At 35.5% G+C, this 22,914-nt stretch overlaps 1 protein-coding gene and 1 long non-coding RNA gene across 2 annotated transcripts in view; both read right to left on the bottom strand.

Annotated features, from left to right (window-relative positions):
* Nucleotides 1-5,101, bottom strand: part of LOC122429355 — a 25,983-nt gene extending 20,882 nt beyond the window's left edge. Inside the window, exon 1 of the long non-coding RNA XR_006265963.1 lies at nt 5,025-5,101. This is a non-coding gene — a long non-coding RNA (uncharacterized LOC122429355). The remainder of the gene's footprint in view (nt 1-5,024) is intronic.
* Nucleotides 5,102-19,098: 13,997 nt separating this feature from the next.
* DEFB114 (defensin beta 114) lies at nt 19,099-21,612 on the bottom strand. The gene is made up of 2 exons (XM_043449932.1): nt 21,546-21,612; nt 19,099-19,235 (listed from the first exon to the last, which is right to left on the bottom strand). Exons 1-2 carry the CDS (start codon nt 21,610-21,612, stop codon nt 19,099-19,101), a joined length of 204 nt encoding a protein of 67 aa, XP_043305867.1.
* Between the last annotated feature and the right edge of the window lie 1,302 nt (nt 21,613-22,914).

Genomic DNA, 22,914 nt, shown 5'->3' with positions numbered 1-22,914 from the left:
GAGCTGGTTTGGTGGTGCTGAATTCTCTCAGCTTTTGCTTATCTGTAAAGCTTTTGAGTTCTCCTTCATATCTGAATGAGATCCTTGCTGGATACAGTAATCTAGGTTGTAGGTTATTCTCTTTCATTACTTTCAGGACGTCCTGCCATTCCCTTCTGGCCTGGAGGGTTTCTATTGATAAGTCAGCTGTTATCCTTATGGGAATCCCTTTGTGTGTTATTTGTTGTTTTTCCCTTGCTGCTTTTAATATTTGTTCTTTGTGTTTGATCTTTGTTAGTTTGATTAATATGTGTCTTGGGGTGTTTCGCCTTGGGTTTATCCTGTTTGGGACTCTCTGGGTTTCTTGGACTTGAGTGGCTATTTCCTTCCCCATTTTAGGGAAGTTTAACATAATGAATTTTTAATCATCAAGTTTTTTTTTAGAGTTTCTCATGTGGATTTACTATTTTTGACGCCACAACGAGAAAATTTCAATTTTAGGATGCAAGACATAATCAGAAGTTTATTTCATGTTATAACTACAGAGACTATAATCCATGTATTATTTCATACAGGAAATTTTTAAAAACTGGTTTAAAAGGGTTTTATTTTATATTATGGATGCTGTTTGAGCCAAAAGTGGAGAAGTAGAAAACTCTTCATAAAAATATAACTCTCATTGTGTAGTCTGAAGAATGAGGGATTTCACAGGCTAAAAATAAGAAAGAATATTTTAAAAAATATAGCTCAACAAGTTGTCTTGCAGCTCTGTATGTCACCAGATGTGAGGAGCTGATAACATTAGAAGAATAGGCCACTGTGAAACTGACAGAAGAAGTATTCTATACAAATGAGAAAACAGCATGCTTAAGATGGAGAGTGACTTTAGAAATTTTCTTTTCTAAAGATAAGCCTGGTGAAGTTGTGCGGCAACACTTTTGTAAGCAGCTATTAAGAGAAGCAAACAATAGACAATCGCAATACAGCAAATCAGGGATGACAAATGCCACCATTTCTGCACAACTGGCCAAAGAGAAGAGGGGCTCCAGACAATCCACACTGGCATTTAGAACAGAGGAACGTCCGTAATTCAAACTTGAAAACTACAAGGAGTATGATAAATCCAGAGTCTGTCTGGATTCTGAAGTCAGAAACCAAAATTGTCATGAAAAGGAGAAAAATTGTCCTAAAGTTTCAGGGACACAAAAACTACGGTTCAGTAGTAATTTTAGGAAGCAGGTAAGGGTTGATTACCAAAGCTCATGTAAAGATGATTTTAGAAACAGCAAAAAAGAAAGGCCAGACCTGAACTACAGCTCTGGTAGGAACTATTGAGAGAAGTTGGCTGAGGCTGTGACTAGGGATCCTCCTTTGGGATGGGGGTTGATATTAGTATTCATGGCTTCATTATAAAGTCACTTTAAATGAACTTTCCACACAAAGCTGAGTTTGATAGTCAACCTCCAATCTGATACTTAAATAACTTTCTAGAATCTTAAGTATATCACTGAGGAACACTGGAAACTTAGTGTGAGCAAGCTCGTCTTTTGCCTCTTGGAGAGAAGGAGGAATTATTGCAACTACCTGTGAGGACTTCTGGACTATTTTGTCTTAATTAAGATTCTGCCACCCACGTGCAGCTAACTTTATCTAGTTCCACTCATCTCCATTGTCAGAATGCACTCTAACACTATGTCTCATTTGTAATTCTCCAACAGCCTCTGAATTTATCTAGATGTACACACCCTTGATCTTCCATTCCCTCCACAGTAGTCACAAAGGTCTCTTTTGTTTAGCGCTCTGTACTTTTCCCCCTTAAGCTCTCGTATACCTCCCTTGACCATTCACAACCTTGGCTCACCCAAGTGTTCATCTTCATATATTTTTCTATACTACTCGTCCTTTATTCAGCAACCACATTGAATTTTTGTTACTTGTACTCTGTCTTTGCCCTTTTCTATCTCAGGACTTTACACATTTACCTACTGCATTTACCAGAAACATCTGTAATTATTCTTCTCAACATGTGCCCCTTCTCAACTGTATGGTAACATCCAGCTTATCTTTTTCATGTTCCTCAGATCTTAGTTTAAATGCTATTTTGTCAATACAGTCTTTCCAGAGCCCCTTACTTCAAGGTAAATTTAGAACCTAGATTTCTTCTACTTTAGCACATGTCATACTAATAAATATATATTTAATAGTTACAGCTTTCTTGGGAACTATATTCTTTTCCATTCAGTGTTACACCCCAAGTGCCTAACCCACACTGACTGATTTATTTTTTAGTTTAAAAAATTTATCCATATATTTACTGTTGGCCTCACCACACTGCATGTGGGGTCTTGGTTCCCCAATCAGGGATCAAACCTAAGCACCAGCATTGGAAGTGCAGAGCCCCAGCCACTGGACTGCCAAAGAATTCTAATGGTGATTGATTTGATTCCTATTGACTCTTTCTGTAACTTAAGTAGGGACGAACCTGAAGACAAACATCACGTTAGGTATGTGCCATGGACATGGGGAAGCAGGGCTGACGATAGGGCTGGAGCAAGTCTGTATCAGCAAAAATTGAAAGAGCAGTTTCAAGTAGTATTTATAGACTGGAATAAATGTACTTATAAATGGAGATGATAAGGAAGTAGTCTTGTCCTTTAGGTGACGCTAACAATGATCACAAACAATATAGGGGAAGTCAGGATATCAGGATGAGAACAAGAGAAGATAGAATTATGCTGAGAGTGTTGAATTAAGAAGTCTACAGAATTTTCATAAGATATCCAAGAGGCAGAGTTGCATCTTGAGCCAAAGAAATAAGTGAAGATTAGAGACACAGAGTTGGGATTCATTTCAAGTGATTGAAATAGTGCTTATAAATATGTTTGTTCAGGATTTTATTCTTAAGAAGTAGACTGAAGGTGTGCTCCTGGGGACGTTGACAGTGTTTGTTCTTCTATTGTGACACAAGAGAACCACAGAATTTAATTATGCTTGAGAATAAAATGATTAGAAACTCTTACATTTTTCAATATTATTACTATATGTCCCTAAATCTTTAGCTTAGCAAAAGCAGTTTGAATGTGGAGATTTTAAAACATAAACATAGCTACTATAATTGTTCATCTTTTTGGCTTGCTATTCTTTATTCTCCAAGAGACTTATGACTTGGGAAATATTAATATGTAGTACCTTACAGTAAAGCTTTAAGTTGCTTGTCTTTGAGCTTTATCACTAAGTTATCCTAGCCTGCTTTCCTGATAGCTCAGTAGGTAAAGAATAGTCTCAAATCCTGGGTCTGGAAGATCCTGTGGAGAATGGTTAAGCCACCCACTCCAGTATTCTTGGGCTACCCTTGTGGCTCATCTGGTAAAGAATCTGCCTGCAATGTGGGAGATCTGGGTTTGACCCCTGGGTTGGGAAGATCCCCTGGAGAAGGGAAAGGCTACCCACTCCAGTATTCTGGCCTGGAGAATTCCATAAACTGTATAGTCCATGGGGTCACAAGGAGTCCGACACGACTGAGTGACTTTCACTTTCACTATATACCAGATACTGCATGAGTTTTACTTGGATTAGCTCATTTAATTATGTCAAAATTATTCATTGAGTGTACTATTATTTTTATCTTATAAATAAAGACATTCAGGCTTAGAGAGCTGCTAATGATTTTTGTTCAAATCACATGGCTCAGAACATAGTTAAGCTGAGAATCAAACTCAACATATCTAACTTCAGAACATGAATACTTAACCACTATGGTAATACCCTTCCCCCACCTTCCTGACTCAAGTTTCTTACTCCTAGAGAAACCTCTAGCTTCTTAATCCCTATTTTTCACCATTTTGGAAACAAAATAAAATCATTGGTTCCTCAATCGAACCTTTAGCCATCAACAGATATGCACAGGGACAGTGACTTTCACTCATGGATTTAATTTTATTTGTTAAGATGCTAAGAATACTGGAGTGAGTTGCTACTTCCTTCTCCAGGGAATCTTCTCAACCCAGGGATTGAAACTGGGTCTCCTACATTGCAGGCGGTCTCCTGTCCTGTCAGTTCTCAAATTGGCCAAGTCCATGTCAAAATAAAAGCGAATAGGTTGTGGCTGTACTCTAGTAAACTAGAAAATTATTGATAAGAAGCAGCAGCACAGTAAGCTCTTTTCTGTCTCTTTTGATATACTTCTGGGTTAACACTGAAAAGTACAAACACAATATAATAATATAACATGTGAGTTTATCTTGAAGTCTTACTAATATCTGTTTTATTCAATATGTGGAGCATAATTTGGGAATAAAACATTTGCAAGAATGTCTCAGATTGGGTCTACTATCCCTTTAGGTCAGCCTTTATCTCTGTCCACCTGGATTATTTCAATCATCTCCCATCAGTTCTCCTGGTACCCATGTGTTCTAGGTATGCTCGCTGCCCCATGCTGGGGTACAGTATGGATTTACTATATGCTTTGTTATCCTGTGGGCAACAGGGAACCAGTGAAATATGCTTTCTCAGTTTCTTTCACTAGTTGAGAGACTCATTATATTTATTATTTGACAAAAAAAATGATTCCCAGATTTAGTAACAGCTAAGATTGGGCTGCTGAAATTAAATCTAGCAACTACCAAGAAGGATGTCCCAGTTGTCAGGGTGTACTTCAAGTTCAAGTTCTGAGAGCTGGACTCCACCTTGCCAAGTGCAGTATTTAATGCCTGGCAGAATTCCCTTTCTAGCTTTGTCCTTTCTGCTTCTCATGTACAAAGGAGCCAAGAAGAAAAACATTCAAAATACAGCTTTTTATGTATTGTCTGATGGAAATCCAGTGGAGGGAGAGGTGGGAAAACCTCTGAATGGGACCCAAAGCCTCATTTTGTTCTCTGTTCCCATAGTTGGTGGAAAGAGATCTGGCTCTATACCTTGAAAAACTCCCTGATTTGTCATTGCACACAACTCACAAACTGAGAATTTTACAAGGTGCTATATATTGTAGTAGTAGTTACTCAACATTTCAACTTTATAAAATCTTTCCCAGCATCAGGGTCTTGTACAATGAGTCGGCTCTCCACATCAGATGGCTGAAGTATTGGAGCTTCACCTTCAGCATCAGTCCTTCCAATGAATATTAGTGGCTATGTCTTATTTCCAGAAATGGCATCTTTTGAAAGTTCCATGTGTGTATAGGCCAATCTGTTTCCCAATTCACTATTGATGCACAATTGATACTATATATATATAATAGATAACTAATGTGAACCAAATGCATAGCATGGGGAACTCAATACTCTGTGGTGACGTCAGTGGGAAGGAAATCTAAAAAATAGGGGATGTATGTATACATATAGCTTCTTCCCTTTGCTGTATAGTAGAAAATAACACAACATTGTAAAGCAACTATACACCAATAAAATAATAAATGAAATTTCTTGTGTAACAGAACAAATGGAGCAGTGAGAAACTTTATTTTTGGGGGCTCCAAAATCACTGCAGATGGTGACTACAGCCACAAAATTAAAAGATGCTTGCTCCTTGGAAGAAAAGCTATGACAAACCTAGAACAGCATATTAAAAAGCAGAGACATTACTTTGCTGACAAAAGTTCATCTAGTCAAAGCTATGGTTTTTCCAGTAGTCATGTATGGATGTGAGAGTTGGACCATAAAGCCTAGCGGCAAAGAATTGATGCTTTTGAACTGTGGTGTTGGAGAAGACTATTGAGAGTCCCTTGGACTACAAGGAGATCAAACCAGTCATTCCTAAAGGAATTCAGTCCTGAATATTCATTGGAAGGACTGATGGTGAAGCTGAAGCTCCAGTACTTTGGCCACCCGATGCGAAGAACTGACTCATTGGAAAAGACCCTGATGCTGGGAAAGATTGAGGGCAGGAAGAGAAAGGGATGATAGAGGATGAGATGGTTGGATGGCATCATCAACTCAATGAACATGAGTTTGAGCAAGCTCCAGGAGTTGGTGATGGACAGGGAAGCCTGGCGTGCTGCAGTCCATGGGGTTGCAAATAGTTGGACACGACTGAGCAACTGAACTGAAGAGAACAAATGCATAAAACTGAAAAGGTGGACCGACTCCTGGACTTCCTGCTTGTAGTGAATCAAGTCACATCCCTTGATCTATAATCTGATGAAGATCCTATTTGTTCCATTTCTTTGGTCTCTTTCAACTTCTCATTCATTAGGAGAAGTGCTCCTAGCAGTTTGGATACCTTTGAGTTGAAGGCTCCTAATAATAATAAATATTTTGGTGTCATTTAACATTCTCCAGCCAGTTAATAGAGAATTTATATCCAAAATAAAGAAATGGTTTTCACAGAACCACCCAACATATTTTTTAAAAGATATCAGATCCTTAAAAGAGAAATTAGTTCCTCAGATGATGCCATGTGACCAAGAAAACAACACGTACTGTTTAGGAGTGGTTAGTAATTCAGGCTCATTTATTACTAACCCTGATACTCACTGTGTTTTATTTTTCAGGGATGTTGATTTTTATTTCAGACTTCTACATACAACAGTTGGCAGTTAGTTTTGTGCAGAAACCAAATGGTATTTCAAAATTGTGGCATGCATGCCTACATTTGCCTCTCTTGAGAAAACAACTATAGATATCTTTCATGGCACATTTCACTGTTAAAAGGAAAAAAAAAAGGCACATAAACCACTTAGTTATTATATGTGACATAGGGCCCCGAACATGGAATAAATCAGCTGTTGATATGAAGTTTATTATAACATCTGCACATGCTGTTTCCTCCCCTCACTCCCTTTACAATAGGGATTTAAGAAGTCATATATTTCACTGTTTATCCAACCATGACAGTTTTGTGATTTGTTGCCTGCTCTCTCTGCAACTTTTGGCTGGGCCTGCTACTGGCTACAGCTTAGTTCTCCATGAAAATTTATAAATAGTTATTGTTAGATCCAGAATAGCTTTGGAGCAGATGATCTATATTCCTAAACGTAACCTACCCACCTGATTACTTTTCCTCTAATTCAAAAGAAATTAAATATTTAAATTTTTTGACTTTACAAGTCAAGAATGGGAAAATCAATTCATGTTGTTTAAATAGCTCTCTTGCTTTTTCTTTAGAACGGTCTCTGATGGGAAGAATGAATAGACCCCTAGCAGGCACTGGGTTAAGAGGGATTGTTGAACACACACAGATCTGAGGCTCTCAGGGAAGAAGGAATCACTGTATTAGTGATTTCATGCATGAGCAGCCTTAGACACACAGTGAAGAAGTGTAAAATCGCTTAGCATTTCCTTATTTTTTTTTTTTCCAGAATCCCCTCTTTTATAAAGTACTCAAATTCTCCTTGATCACAATATATACCAATGAACAGAATCATCCATATCATGGATGGAAGACTTGCTGTTTCACCTCTTCAAGAAATGCTTGCATTTTTATTTTTTTTTATTTTTTATTTTTTTTTAATTTTTTTTTTTTTTATTATTATTTTTTTTTTCCCAGTGGGTTTTGTCATACATTGATATGAATCAGCCATGGATTTACATGTATTCCCAATCCCGATCCCCCCTCCCACCTCCCTCTCCACCCGATTCCTCTGGGTCTTCCCAGTGCACCAGGCCGGAGCACTTGTCTCATGCATCCCACCTGGGCTTGGTGATCTGTTTCACCATAGATAGTATACATGCTGTTCTTTTGAAATATCCCACCCTCACATTCTCCCACAGAGTTCAAAAGTCTGTTCTGTATTTCTGTGTCTCTTTTTCCGTTTTGCATATAGGGTTATCGTTACCTTCTTTCTAAATTCCATATATATGTGTTAGTATGCTGTAATGTTCTTTATCTTTCTGGCTTACTTCACTCTGTATAAGGGGCTCCAGTTTCATTCATCTCATTAGGACCTGGTTCAAATGAATTCTTTTAATGGCTGAGTAATATTCCATGGTGTATATGTCCAGAGCTTCCTTATCCTTTCATGCTGCCTGACGGGCATCTAGGTGCTTCCATGTCACTGGCTATTATAAACAGTGCTTGTGATGAACACTTGGGGTGGGCACGTGTCTCTTTCAGATCTGGTTTCCTCAGTTGTGTATGGCCCAGCAGTGGGAATTGCTGGGTCATATGGCACGTTCTAATTTCCAGTTTTTTAAGGAATCTCCACACTGTTCTCCATAGTGGCTGTACTAGTTTGCATTCCCACCAACAGTGTAAGAGGGTTCCCTTTTCTCCACACCCTCTCCAGCATTTAATGCTTGTAGACTTTTGGATAGCAGCCATCCTGACTGGCGTGTAATGGTACCTCATTGTGGTTTTGATTTGCATTTCTCTGATAATGAGTGATGTTGAGCATCTTTTCATGTGTTTGTTAGCCATCTGTATGTCCTCTTTGGAGAAATGTCTGTTTAGTTCTTGGCCCATTTTTTGATTGGGTCATTTATTTTTCTGGAATTGAGCTGCAGGAGTTGCTTGTATATTTTTGAGATTAATCCTTTGTCTGTTTCTTCATTTGCTATTATTTTCTCCCAATCTGAGGGCTGTCTTTTCACCTTACTTATAGTTTCCTTTGTAGTGCAAAAGCTTTTAAGTTTCATTAGGTCCCATTTGTTTAGTTTTGCTTTTATTTCCAATATTCTGGGAGGTGGGTCATAGAGGATCTGCTGTGATTTATGTCGGAGAGTGTTTTGCCTATGTTCTCCTCTAGGAGTTTTATAGTTTCTGGTCTTACATTTAGATCTTTAATCCATTTTGAGTTTATTTTTGTGTATGGTGTTAGAAAGTGTTCTAGTTTCATTCTTTTACAAGTGGTTGACCAGTTTTCCCAGCACCACTTGTTAAAGAGGTTGTCTTTTTTCCATTGTATATCCTTGCCTCCTTTGTCAAAGATAAGGTGTCCATAGGTTCGTGGATTTATCTCTGGGCTTTCTATTCTGTTCCATTGATCTATATTTCTGTCTTTGTGCCAGTACCATACTGTCTTGATGACTGTGGCTTTGTAGTAGAGCCTGAAGTCAGGCAGGTTGATTCCTCCAGTTCCATTCTTCTTTCTCAAGATTACTTTGGCTATTCGAGGTTTTTTGTATTTCCATACAAATTGTGAAATTTTGGTCTAGTTCGTGAAAAATACCGTTGGTAGCTTGATAGGGATTGCATTGAATCTATAGATTGCTTTGGGTAGAATAGCCATTTTTGACAATATTTTGATTCTTCCAATCCATGAACACGGTAATGTTTCTCCATCTGTTTGTGTCCTCTTTGATTTCTTTCATCAGTGTTTTATAGTTTTCTATGTATAGGTCTTTTGTTTCTTTAGGTAGATATACTCCTAAGTATTTTATTCTTTTTGTTGCAATGGTGAATGGTATTGTTTCCTTAATTTCTCTTTCTGTTTTTTTCATTGTTAGTATATTTAGGAATGCAAGGGATTTCTGTGTGTTAATTTTATATCCTGCAACTTTACTATATTCATTGATTAGTTCTAGTAATTTTCTGTAGGTCTTTAGGGTTTTTCAATGTAGAGGATCATGTCATCTGCAAACAGTGAGAGTTTCACTTCTTCTTTTCCTATCTGGATTCCTTTTACTTCTTTTTCTGCTCTGATTGCTGTGGCCAGAACTTCCAACACTATGTTGAATAGTAGTGGTGAGAGTGGGCACCCTTGTCTTGTTCCTGATTTCAGGGGAAATGCCTTCAATTTTTCACCATTGAGGGTGATAATGCTTGCATTTTTAAATGAGTCACCAATAGAGGGAGACTCACAAAGTAGAAACATTAAATATAATGATGAATTATCAGGTATCCACAAAGGTACACAAACAGTGGTCTTCGCTCTTCCCCTAGAATCTTACTTTATAGGATCCAGTTGTGATGGGGTTGATGGTACTGATAACCTGATATATATTGATGCCCTCAGATTCAGCAAACTTAAGTTAGCATGAAATCTCTGTTACTTTGGATAAGTAGGCCTTATAGGAAAAAAGTCAAACCCATACTACATTGATTTTTTGCCCATATATTTTAGGCCATGTGATATCACTGTTTCACTGTATAAATTAATGATGTCTCTTTATTTGTAATATCTAGAGAGATGTTATTTATTGCTTTTGATGCCGGAGGGAAAAGACATTATCTCACCAGCTTAAAAATGCATCCTCAAATTATACCATCCTACATGAGGGTTGTGAAGCATGTATGTCGACTTAATTGGAATTTACAAATAACAGAAGATGACAGCTGTCAAGCACCAGTATGAGGAAAAGAATAGCATTATTTAAGTGGCAATTCTAAATTAGCATATTTCCACTCATAACAAAAACAACAAATATCTTTTCTCTAGATAACAGCTATTGCATCATATAAAAATTCATATTTATGCACAAGAAGGAATTGCAAATTTTTCAACTTTTAGATGAAACCATGCACATAAACACGTCTCTTAGGTTTCTGAAGATACTGAAAATGTCATGAAGGTTTTCACATAAGTTTTTCAAAAACAGATGACATGAGGGACACATGTAAATCATGATCATGTGATTAAAAGTAATATTTTATTACCCAAATGTGGTTGCTCTGTATACTAGTCTTTTCTATTTTAAGGAAACGTTTGTTTGGGGTTAGTAAAAAGCAAAACCTGGTTTTAATTCTGTTTATTCTGAGTTTAGAAAGATGTCATACAAAAACAACTCTCATAATTTTCATCTGAGAAATTTTATTTTAATTGCAAAATAGTTCAAGTCATTTAACTCTTTTCTCCAAAATACTTAGGTTTTTCAGTTTTAAATTACTCAAAGATAGACTTAACTGTTAGAGAATTTGATTTCATTTATACTATTAAGGAATGGAGTGTAAGTTCTATTAGTAAGTTATTGAAGTTATAGGCCACTTCTAAGTAAAAATTCTCCATAGTTTTATTTGTTTGCTTGTTTGTTTTGTTTGATTTTTAAGGTGAATGGAATTATTTTCTTGGGTATGTATTTTCACAGTATTCTTATATATACAAAAAACAAACAAACAAACTTCTTTTTCTATCTTAAGTAGCCCAAAATACGTCAGAACAACCCATCCAATGATCTCCATCAAGACACATCCTTTGGCTATAAATCCAACCTAAGATTTGGTTGGTTCAATGGTTTATAGACGAGGGTACACAACCCAAATGCATGAAGTCCGACAGAGTAAACTTTGTGTTTTATTCTACAATAGAGGTAAAAATAGAGTTTCTTTCTCCAAAATGAGGCACCAAGAAGTTATTTTCTTTCTCAGACATTTCAAGACAATGTAAAAGTAATCAAAATGTTTCAGAAGGACATAATCATAGTCGATATTAGGCACTTTGCATATTTACATATCTGTAATCCTCATGATAATATTATTAAATAGATGTACTTACTACACTTAAATCATGATATTGTGGCCAAATCTATCATTCAGTGTATGTTAGTGAAAAATACAGTTACTGCACAACACACGGTGCCTCACTGTTTCTCAAGGATGAAGATGATTATACTTTAATATCCTATCTACTTTGTCTTTCTGGATGGCCAGCCTAGACTGAGAACAAAGCATTGATCAAGTCCTTAAACTGTCTCCCACAATAATATAACTCACCAGGAACCTTACTTTTTAGTAAGATCACAAGTCCTTTCTGTAAGATTTACTTCTGGTACTATCACAAACCACTTTCTTGGCAAGTCACTCTATCTCCAGCTGACATCAACCAAGACTTATCCCTCTGTAAAGATTTCAACCACTCAATTAACTTTTCCATTTTACCTGGTAACAGTGGGGCCAGAAAGAAAAATACAACAAAGAGAAGGACAGGAATCTTCATGATTGAAGGAAGTCAGTTAAGTCAGCAGCTCTGAAGTCTTTCAGTAAGAAGAAGGTGGAGAGTGTATCTTCTTATATTTCTCTTCCTACAGTGATATGAATTTAGTCATTCATGTTTATCGAAGTTAACACTCCTGTTTAGCAGTGCCTGGGGAAAAAGTGCGGGACATTGCTTCTCTTTTATCTTGGTAATCTAAAGCATTTAAGACATTGCCAGCAGATTATTATGATTTTTAGTAGCTAGTTGTTTAAATAATCCCATATCACTGGAATTTCTTACAGGAGGTCTGAGGAGTATAAATACGACAGTGTGATCTTTTCTTTTCTTATTGCTTAAGAAACTATGCAAAAATAAAATACTGAATTTTAAAAGTAGCAGAAAATTTTTTCTATTAATTTATTACTTTTGCTGTTAGAATCTTTCCCTCTGTGATCTATAGTTATTATTAAAACCCTCTTCATCATTACAGAAATAAATAATTCTTTGCTGTCTCTCACATGCAATGTGGATCTTAAAGACACAGTAGGTATAAGAAAATTCCACAATGAATACTTGCATTCACACAGCCAAATAATAATGTCTGTAATGTCATATTTGTAAGATACCAAATGATGACATCTTCAATAAATACTTACTAACAGAATTATTTGAATGGTGTATGTAAATAGTTATTTTATATATGGTCATATAAAGGAGATATTTAGCTAAAGATCCAAGTCAAGTTTTGCTTTGCTTTGCAGTTCTTTTTTTAAGATCTAGAAGTAATAGGATTATTGGAAAATGTATTTACCATGGTCCATTAAAGAGCTGTGTTACTGAAATGCCCAGTTTAAAGGCATTCCATTTCTCTGTTCTTAGAAAGTAAGGGAAGTTTCTCTATTAAAGATAAAAAAATTCAATAAACCTCCTTATGCTTAATTTCTGAACCAAGAAAACTGAAACAGATTTCCAGATTATCCAGTAGGTGTTATACAGGAAACAGTTGAATTCCTAAGACCAATTGTGCAGCAAATTTGCAAAAATAGGATAGATCTTCTGAAGGATACTTATTCTTAGGGTATGTTCAAAACCTTGGTAATTATTCTAAGTGAATCTGGATAGTTTCCAATTTGATATGACCTTCAGTCCAAAGAATGCTAACAAAGCTCTGGTGCTTATCTAAGACTGATGCTTTTAGGACATATTTATCATTTTCAGCACCCTAGTCATTGCAAGCATCTTTTAAGTGTCTTTTAATTAATTAATTAATTGAATTAATTAAAGGGTGCTTGCTCCTTGGAAGAAAAGTTATGACCAACTTAGACAGCATATTAAAAAGCAGAGACATTACTTTGCCAACAAAGATCCCTCTAGTCAAAGCTATGGTTTTTCCAGTAGTCATATATGGATGTGAGAGTTGGACTGTAAAGAAAACTGAACACTGAACAATTGATGCTTTTGAACTCTGGTGTTGGAGAAAACTCTTGAGAGTCCCTTGGACAGCAAGGAGATCCAACCAGTCCACTTTAAAGGAAATCAGTCCTGAATATTCGTTGGGAGGACAGATGCTGAAGCTGAAACTCCAATACTTTGGCCACCTGATGAGAAGAACTGACTCATTGGAAAAGACCCTGATGCTGGGAAAGATTGAGGGTGGGAGGAAAAAGGGAAGACAGAGGATGAGATGGTTGGATGGCATCACTGACTCAATAGACATGAGTTTGAGTAAGCTCCAGGAGTTGGAGATGGACAAGGAAGCCTGGTGTGCTGCAGTCAATGGGGTCTCAAAGAGTTGGACATGACTGAGTGACTAAACTGACTGACTGAGTCATTGCAAAGGTTACCTTTGTTGCTACAGAGATCACAAAAACTGATTAAAGGAGAAATAAGCATGAGAACAGCAAAGGCATATCTTCTCCATCTACTGTGGATTCCTTTGGTGGACCTTTTTTTTTTTTTTTTTTTATCTGGGAAGAGTAATTGTCTAGAAGTTATGGTACCTGATTTCTTTTCTTTATGTTCTTTGTGTGTATGTGCTCAGCCACTTCAGTCATGTCTGACTCTTTGTGACCCCATGGACTATAGTCCTCCAGGCTCCTCTCTCTATGGGATTCTCCAGGCAAGGATACTGGGATGGTTTGCCATGCCCTCCTCCAGGGAATCTTCCCAAACTAGCAATTGAACCCACGTCTCCTGCATCTCCTGCATAGCAGACAGATTCTTTACTACTGAGCAACTGGGGAAGCCCCCTCCTTAAGTTACTGATTTGTTAAGAAACATTTTGGTCAATTTATCTAAGTAAATTTATCACATCATTTTCATTGTTGTTGTTCAGTCATTAAGTCATGTCCAACTCTTTGTGACCCCATGGACTGCAGCAGGTCACTATATCCTGGAGTTTGCTCAAACCCCTGTCCATTGAGTCAGTGATGCTGTCTAACCATCTTAACCTCAGCCAACACCTTCTCTTTTTGCCTTCACTCTTTCCCAACATTAGGGTCTTTTCCAATGAATTGGCTCTTTGCATCAGGTGGCCAAAGTGTTGGAGCTTCAGCATCAACATCAGTCCTTCCAATGAATATTCAGGGTTGATTTCCTTTAGGATTGACTAGTTTGATCTCCTTTCAATACAAGAGACTCTCAAGAGTCTTCTCCAGTGCCACAATTTGAAAGCAATTCTTTGGCACTCAACCTTCTTTACGGTCCAACTCTCACATCTGTACAAGACGAATAGAATGACTATATAGCTTTGACTATGTTTTGATTGTTGAGCAATAAAAGTTAACATTGGCACTGCTTTGAACTATTTATATATGTTAACTCATTTTATCCTTACAACCTCCTACAAGGGTAAGTAAAAATATTATTTCCTGCTTATAAATGTGGAAACTGAGACATAAGGAGATGAAATAATTTGCCCAGCTTGGTACAGTTAATAAATTGTAGGGACTGCAATTGAACCCAAGATGTTAGATACCAGAGTCACATCCTTTGACTGCCTTCTACACTGTGTAATGAAAGGTGTGATTAAATTATTTAAACCTTACCAGTGAAAATATGATTTTGCTCTGATTTCTTTCATTGATTATGACAAAGCAAAGATAAAAATGTTTGTAAATGTAAAATACTAGAAAATTATGTGATATTATTATGAAATCATTGAGATACCTAATCTTGTTAGTATGGCTTTTAAAAAATAATTTTGCTATTTCTGGAATACCTTGGTTGAACTTGTTAAATATTTTAAGTAATCATATTGCACATCACTTCAACTGGTATTCATAAGACAAAGCACAGCACCCATCTAATAATTTAATTACCAGTCTATCACATGTACTGAATAAAAGTACAATAGCAAAGTCTCTTTGTTCTTCAAAAGAAGAAACTTCTATAAGAACCCAAGAAAGTGAGACTTTCTCTGATATCAGAGTTGTAACATTGATTTCTGATGGTTGAGCAGATAGGATCAAGGGCAAGATCTGAAGGCAAAGTAACCTAAAAAACAGCACAAAGAAAGATGTACCTTACTAGGTATCAGCATACTACAAAGTTACAGTATTAAAAATAAGATGGTATTTTTACAAAATTGGTCAATGGATCAGCAGATCCACATGTATATTCATAAATTTAGTTTCTCATGAATATAGCATGTCAAATCTGTGTGGAAAATATGGCACAAATGTGGCACAAATGATGTTGGGATCAGCAAACTATCAGAAAAAATGTGCAAAAACCCATGTCTGCTAATATGCTGAATATTAATAAAATTATATATATGTATATTATATTCTTTAAAATGAAATATATGTGTATCTGTATGTATATTTGTACATGCATGCATATAGAATATATAAAAAATAAATATGGACATATTTATAATCTTGTCAGAGGGAAGGACTTTCTAATCAAGAAGAAAGGCCTTAATAGTCATACAAAAGAAAATACAATTTAATGATATACACCTTTATAATTTCTTTATGAATGAAAATCCAGAAAAGCTTAGATAAAATACTTACAACATGTAATAGCCAAAGGGTTATTGTATATAAAAAATGAGTGCAAAATTATTTTGAAACTACAAATCATTCTAAAGAAAATTAAGAGCTGTTCATGAAAAAAAGCACATAATAGGAGGAGAAATGAAAATAGCCAGTAAACTGACCTAAAATATTTAACTCACTTGGAATTAGAAAAATATAAATGATTGCATTTGTAGCATGTTTCATAATCATCTGTTCATTTTATGTTCTTTAAAGAGCAATCAAAACCTGTGGGCTTTTTGTGGAAAAACAGGCATGACATCCTGTGTATAAACATTAAAAATGTACTTTGATCCAGGAATTTCAAAAATTTATGTTCCTCCTATTGACAGTGAGCCAGTACCTCATGATGTCACCTATATGCAGAATCTCAAAAGCAAAACAATTAAATAAAACAAAATGAAAACAGATTTACAGATACAGAGAACAAATGGGTGGTTACCAGAAAGGATAAACAGGTACAAACTTTGAGTTAGTTATGCAATAAATAAGTCACAGGCATGTAATGCATAGCATAGGGAATATAGTCAATATTATTGTAATAACTTTGTATGGAGACATAAAGTTACTAGACATCATGGTGATAATTTCATAACATATGCAAATGTCAAGTCTTTATGTAGTCCACCTGAAACTAACATAATATTGTACATCCACTATATTTCAATAAAAATGGGCATCTAAAAAATATTTTTGAAATGGCAAAAAGAACAGATGGAAAATTGAAATGTCTAGGATAAATGGTCTTATTATTTTCCAACATTTATTGATTAATATCTACTATGGTTACAAGCCCGTTATAAGTTTGAGGAGAGACAAAGTAATAGATATAAACCCTTTCTAAGACTTCATAATTTACTTGAAATCCAGCTGAGGTTCCAAGAGAGTGGTATCTCTAGGAGTCAGAATACAGTGAAGTACGTTAAGCAAGTGCAATACACAGTGCTGCCAATGCCTTGGTTGGAGCTCTAGAATTGGGGGTAATGTACATGGATCTTTGTTCCTAATTAAAACACCGAATCGGGCTATTGAGAAATGGGAATCCTGGATACAGGTCTGCCTCTGCATGAGCTAAACCTCATTTTCCCTTTCCTCAATTTTCCCAGTCGTGGCCAAGTTTCATTTCCACTCCCAGTAGTGTTTTTCTTAATATAGAGGTGTTTCTTGGAAATGATCCCTGTCTGCTCAATTTCAGTATTTCATAGGAGTAGATTTTCTCAACCCCTTCATATATGGCTAATCACTTCACTTACCATCTGTTAAAGTGAAAAATCCCTCCTAGTTATAGCTGATATTAACAAATATGTATGCCCTTCCTCCAACAGCATTCATTGAATGGGACTCCGCTTTTCTGCACATCCATAGAAAGACTGCAATTCTTCCATCTGATTTCTCCCATTCAGATACAGATTTCACAATAGACTTTAAGCTACTGGTGTTTCCCCTCCCCCCCCCCATTTTTATAATAAAGTATGTGGGGATATCTTGTCACCTAGTTTGTTATAATTTTTTCATGGATTTTGGTTTTATTATTATTTGCTCTATCTCAAAAAACTGTGTTGCAGATACCATCTTCCAGAATCCCTCTCCTCAAAGTTTTAAAGTAAATCTTGAGTTATTTTGCCTTATTTCTTATTGCATTCAATGCTGTCAACTTGTTCCTTATCCTTGAATTTCTTTATATATGTCTCTCTTCTGTTCTCAAATCCTTGAATTGGATACTGATATCTGGTTCTTGAGCCTATAGAAGTACAGATTCTGGCTAATCTTCTTGCCTCCAATGGATACATTCTACTTGAATTCAACATTTTTCTCTGAGGTACACAACACTTAAACCCCTGGTGGCTATATGAAGTCCATCTTGGTACAAATTCTTTAAGGTAGACATCCCCTAGGTTCACCAGATTTTCAATTAAAAAAAAAAGGCAATAATCTTGGGCCTGTAGTTAAATTAGTTCTAAAGAATATGATGATTAAAAATATGTTTGGGGATGTTATAGAATATTGATAAAGGGTAGATTTATCCCTTGATTTTAGCTGAAAAACAAATTCTAGTCTTCATGTTTCTCCCCCAGCTTTTAACATTAAAAGACTGTTTGTGTTTAGTACTTATGCTGTGCTGTGTTTAGTCACTCAGTCGTGCCTCACTCTTTGCAATCCCAGGGACTATAGCTTGCCAGGCCCCACTGTCCATGGGAACTAGGTGTTCTCACCCTCCACACAGCCAAAAATCTATATATAATTATACTCTTTCCTTTGTGTCCACTGTTCTTCTGTATCTTGGTTCCTTGTTATTGGTGGCTCTGCCTCCCCAAATCCAACCAAGCAGGATCGTATAGCACTGTAGTATTTACTATTGAAAAAAGTTGACATGTAAGTGGACCTTGTAGTTCAAATTTGAGTTGTTCAAGGGTCAAGTGTATAAGCATTAGATAATATAGAATAAAATGCCTTTTTGAAAGAGAAGAACCTTGGTAGAAGAGTGAAAAGGCCAACAAATATCTCCATGCTCTATTATAGCTCATGCATTCATCTCCTACTTAGGTTTCCTGTCTGTTAGTGTCAATAATGTGATGAGGATATTTAGACAATTGACAAACTTATCAGTATTAATTTTCAGGAACCAAGTTTCTATTGAGATCATGGTTACATTGGAAAATGCTCAGTGGTATAAGTTTAGGTGAACCGCCAGACACAAAATATGTGGTCCAACATTGATGCAAATATAGTACCCACGATAGAAATTAGCAAAAGATATGCCTCTATCAGGGCTTTCCTCTTGGCTCAGATGGTAAAGAATCCACCTGCAATGCAGGAGACCTGGTTTCAATCTCTGAATTGGGAAGATCCCCTGGAGAAAGGATAGGCTACACTCCAGTATTCTTAGGCTTCCCTGGTGGCTCAGATGGTAAAGAATCTGCCTGCAATGTGGGAGACCTGGGTTCAATCCCTGGGTTGGGAAGATCCCCTGGAGGAGGGCATGGCAACCCACTCAAGTATTCTTGCCTAGAGAATGCCCATGGACAGAAGGCCTGGCAAGCTAAAGTCCGTAGAGTTGCAAAGAGTCAGACAGGACTGAGTGACTCAGCACACCAAGCATGCCTTTATCAAACCTTTAGAGAAAATAAGATGGATCCTACCTCATTCCACTGAACACATAATTAACTTCTACAAAGGAAGATAACAATATTGGTTTATGTATTTATTACAGAGCTTCTAATTGCATTCTGACACCTCTCTGCACTGGGGGCACACATGATTCCTTTGGTCAGAGGTAAATCTTCCTTTTCAAGATCAATTATCCTCGAATGACCTCTCAGTGCAGCAAACCTTACTTGGTGACAAACACAGTTCAATTTGCTTTTCATATTTAGGACAGCGTCTCTTACATTGACCGTACAATTTTGAGCATCGTTCAGGATCCACCAAGGCTAGAGTAAAAGAAGAGTAATTGAAATTACTGATTTTTTAATTTAAGGATATACTATTTGTGATTATAAAAAGTCCTATGTGTAGACTGTAACAAATTTGCAAAATGCCAAAAAATAAGAAGACACTAAAATATTATATATCCCCATTATACATGTAAAATTGAAACATTCTGAATTAATACAAGATTAGATTGTATGACATATATTGCTCTTCTCAACAAGATTCAAAGTTTTAGAGCTACATAATATTCCCTTGAAATTATATATAAGATAATTTATCAATTTTTTAGCTACATAATATTTAGAACTTTATAAGGTTATTTTTAAAATTTATTTTAATTGGAAGATAGTTGTCTTACAATATTGTGCTGACTTCTGCCATACAACAATGTCAAGTTATTATAAACAAATTCATATTACATATCTTAATATTTACATAATATGTGTTTAGGATAATGGTGAAAGAGTTTGATTCTAAAGTTTTTAGTTTATATATTGCCACCAACAGTGTATGCAAATTTTACACCCTCCAAAAATGGCATCCACTACAACTTTAATTTATATGCCTTTGGTTATTTGTTTTGTACAATTTTTCTTTCTTTTTCTTTATTTTACTGCTTATATACTTTGCTTATTATATTATTGGTATAATTTTTATTGTTAATGAAAGAGCTGGCTACACTTGAATACATCCTTGTACTCCTTATCCTCTGCTGCTTCATCTAGTCTTTTTTCTTTCTACTTCTATTTCTCTTCTTTCATTTCTTGAAATATTGCAATGCAGTCTTCAACGTGATGAATACTTTGCTTACATTATTTCTTTTAATCTTTTTAAAACTTTATGAAATTAAATTACCGTCCATTTTATAGTTAACAGAACTAAAGCTTTTACCACAGCTACAAAGGAGCTCCAGGTCCTTGAAAAACCTGGCCCATTTAATGGCAAGCTCACTATATAAACTATTATAGTATGCTATGTTCATTATCCCTATAGATTATTTGATGCTTGCACTTCCCCTAAAATACTGGCTATTCCTTCCTGTTTTAATCAACATCAGTATTGATTTCATCATTTCACAACTAGTCTCTCCAGCATGGTATCACTCTGCAGCAAACACTCATCTGACATCTTCACAAAGTACTCACTTAGACACTTTTTATTGCTTCTTTTTTTACTTTAAGGTTTTATCAATAGTCAAACCACACCATTGTGCAGGTGATATGTACTACTTGATGAACTCTTTCAAAGCCACTCACTTTGATATCTTGAATTGCCTTTCCTGGTTTTTTTATTTGTTTTTATTTGTTTATTGATCTATGAAAGGCCAAACATGGAGCATTCTGTCCATTTCAGCTGGCATGTCATAACAAGAACAAACTTTTATATCAGATATTTTACCTTTTCTACAATTGCTATTGATTCTGCTGTATTTCCTTCACTTTTTGTTAAGGACACTGAAAAATCACTTAAATTCTCTAAGTGGCAATGTGCACAAGTGGCAATGTACAAATTGAATAGAAAATCTAAAATCTAGATTTTCTAAGTTTGAATTCAGTTCTATTTCTAAATACATGCTGCACCTTTTTGAAATTCCAGCTCTCTAGTGCCAAATTAACACACTTTGGGGCATATATTTGTATCTTCCTTGTTAGAGTCTGGATTACCTCAGTGGCAACACATATTAAGAAGAGCATGTAATCATCACTGGAGCTAAATATTTTAATGATTTACTTTTAACTGATTCATAAAACCACTGTTGTATTCCTTTACTAATGCATTAACTATTTCAACTAAGATTTTTGAGGTTCTATTTCTTTATCTGCCTTTTTATTCTCACTGCACCTCATTGCCCAGCATATTTTGCGACTATATCCTGGATCATTTTAGAGAGTTTGTTATTGGTATCCCAAGAGATATGTACCTATTCTTAGTCTATTCATCTTCCCTGGGGTTCAATTTATTATGAAGTCTTCACTGATAGAAGATTAAATAAATTTAATAAATTATTATATTCTTAAAAACTTGAATATCAAAACAAATCAACAGTCCAAGAAGAAAAAGAATCTCACCTTAGTCAGCTTATTTTATTTGCATTTTGATTTTCAAATTGAAATAAATTATATTGGTATAGCACTATTCTAAAATAGGAAACTGAGTTTCAATATCATCAAGAGACTTTTTTTCAAGAGATTTTTTAATTGAAAAGATTCTATTAGGAACCTACACTTTCTAATTTATGATTGAATATTTCTATTTTAAGCCTGGAGCAATAACAACAAACATATGATACATACAAACACACCAGAAGCATCTATTACCTGGTAGAACGAAGGTCGCATAACACAGAAAATGAAAAAGATAATAAAAGATCTTCATTCTGTAGAAAGAAGCTATTGAAAGATTTATTAACAACTAGAACACTTTCTAGAAAGCCAAGAGACATTTACTATTTATAGTTTTCTAGTGGAAGAAAGGCTCTCTTTTTCCGGAAATTGTTTTAATTTTGTGTTCTTATCTCTGCTCCACTGACTAGAGTTGTGGGCAGAACTGAAAACATTTGATATTAATCAGTCTTTAGGGAAGAATCTGTATGTAGAAGATAGTTGTAACATGACATTCTTATAACCAATGGTGATCAATTAAACACCAACACAAAGGATCACGCATGGAGTGGGCTTGAGATAAATATTTACCACTTTAAATGTAAAACAAATGAGCACTACTGTCAGTTAAACTTCTGATTATTTTTCAAAATATATTCCAATTATTAACCTGGTACGCAAATTCATCAATATGTTCATATATCCAAAATCCTACCTTATATCCAGCCATCTCATTAACTTCCCCAAATTACTCATTTACCAAAGCCTGGGTATTACATCTCACTTTTGTCACTGATTTTTATTACCTTTTTTTTTTCAAGTGTGACTTGAATATTTACGAAGCTCTGTTTCTTTCTAGAAAGGCCCAATTAGTTTCCACTTATTTTAAAGTTTTTGGCACAGTAAAATAATGAATATTGAAAAATAACTTGCAATGAATATAATTTCCTACCCCAATTTCCTTATTTTTGTGTGTTCTTGTTACTATAAACACAAGAATTTCTCCTTGTTTTGCAACCACAGAGTGTATCTTTTGTCTCCATTAAAAAAAAAGAGAGAGAATTTAGATGACTTACACCTTCTCCTGTGATGGCCTTCTCCTCAAATATTTGAAAGTTATATTATTTTTTTGTAAATAATCTATAGGACTCTTTAAGCATTTAAATACTTTATCTTTTCCCCCACCAACTTTAGTCACAACATTAATTTTTCTGTACTTAAAGTAGCTGTGTTGTCACATGGTTTTATTTTTTCTTGCGTATATATCTGAGAATAGGATTGCAGAATCAAATGATTACTACATGTTTAACCTTTTTATGAAATGTTCAACTGTTTTTCAAAGTGTTTGCACAAATTTACTCATCAGTACTGTGTGGAAGTTCTAATCTCTTCACATCCTCTCCAATATTTGTTAATATTTGTTGTTTTGGTTATAGGCTGTTTAGTGGGTGAGAAGTGATAACTCATCATGGTATTGATGTGCATGCCCAAGATGGCTATTGAGGTTAAACATATTTCCACGTGCTTGCTGAGCATTTTTATATTGCCTTTGGAGAAATGTCTATCCAACTCCTCA

Source organism: Cervus canadensis, chromosome 28 (assembly GCF_019320065.1).
Source record: "Cervus canadensis isolate Bull #8, Minnesota chromosome 28, ASM1932006v1, whole genome shotgun sequence".
In the NCBI taxonomy this organism is placed as follows: Eukaryota; Metazoa; Chordata; class Mammalia; order Artiodactyla; family Cervidae; genus Cervus; species Cervus canadensis.
This window is presented reverse-complemented; position numbering and strand designations above follow the sequence as displayed.

What these genes read in the sequence shown, in the direction of transcription:
- DEFB114 (XM_043449932.1), bottom strand. Translation starts at nt 21,612, where the DNA reads ATGAAGATCTTTTATTATCTTTTTCATTTTCTGTGTTATGCGACCTTC. An exon ending in CGTTCTACCAGGTAATAGAT is followed by an intron (nt 19,236 to 21,545) that starts GCTTCTGGTGTG and finishes CTTTTACTCTAG; the next exon opens with CCTTGGTGGATCCTGAACGA.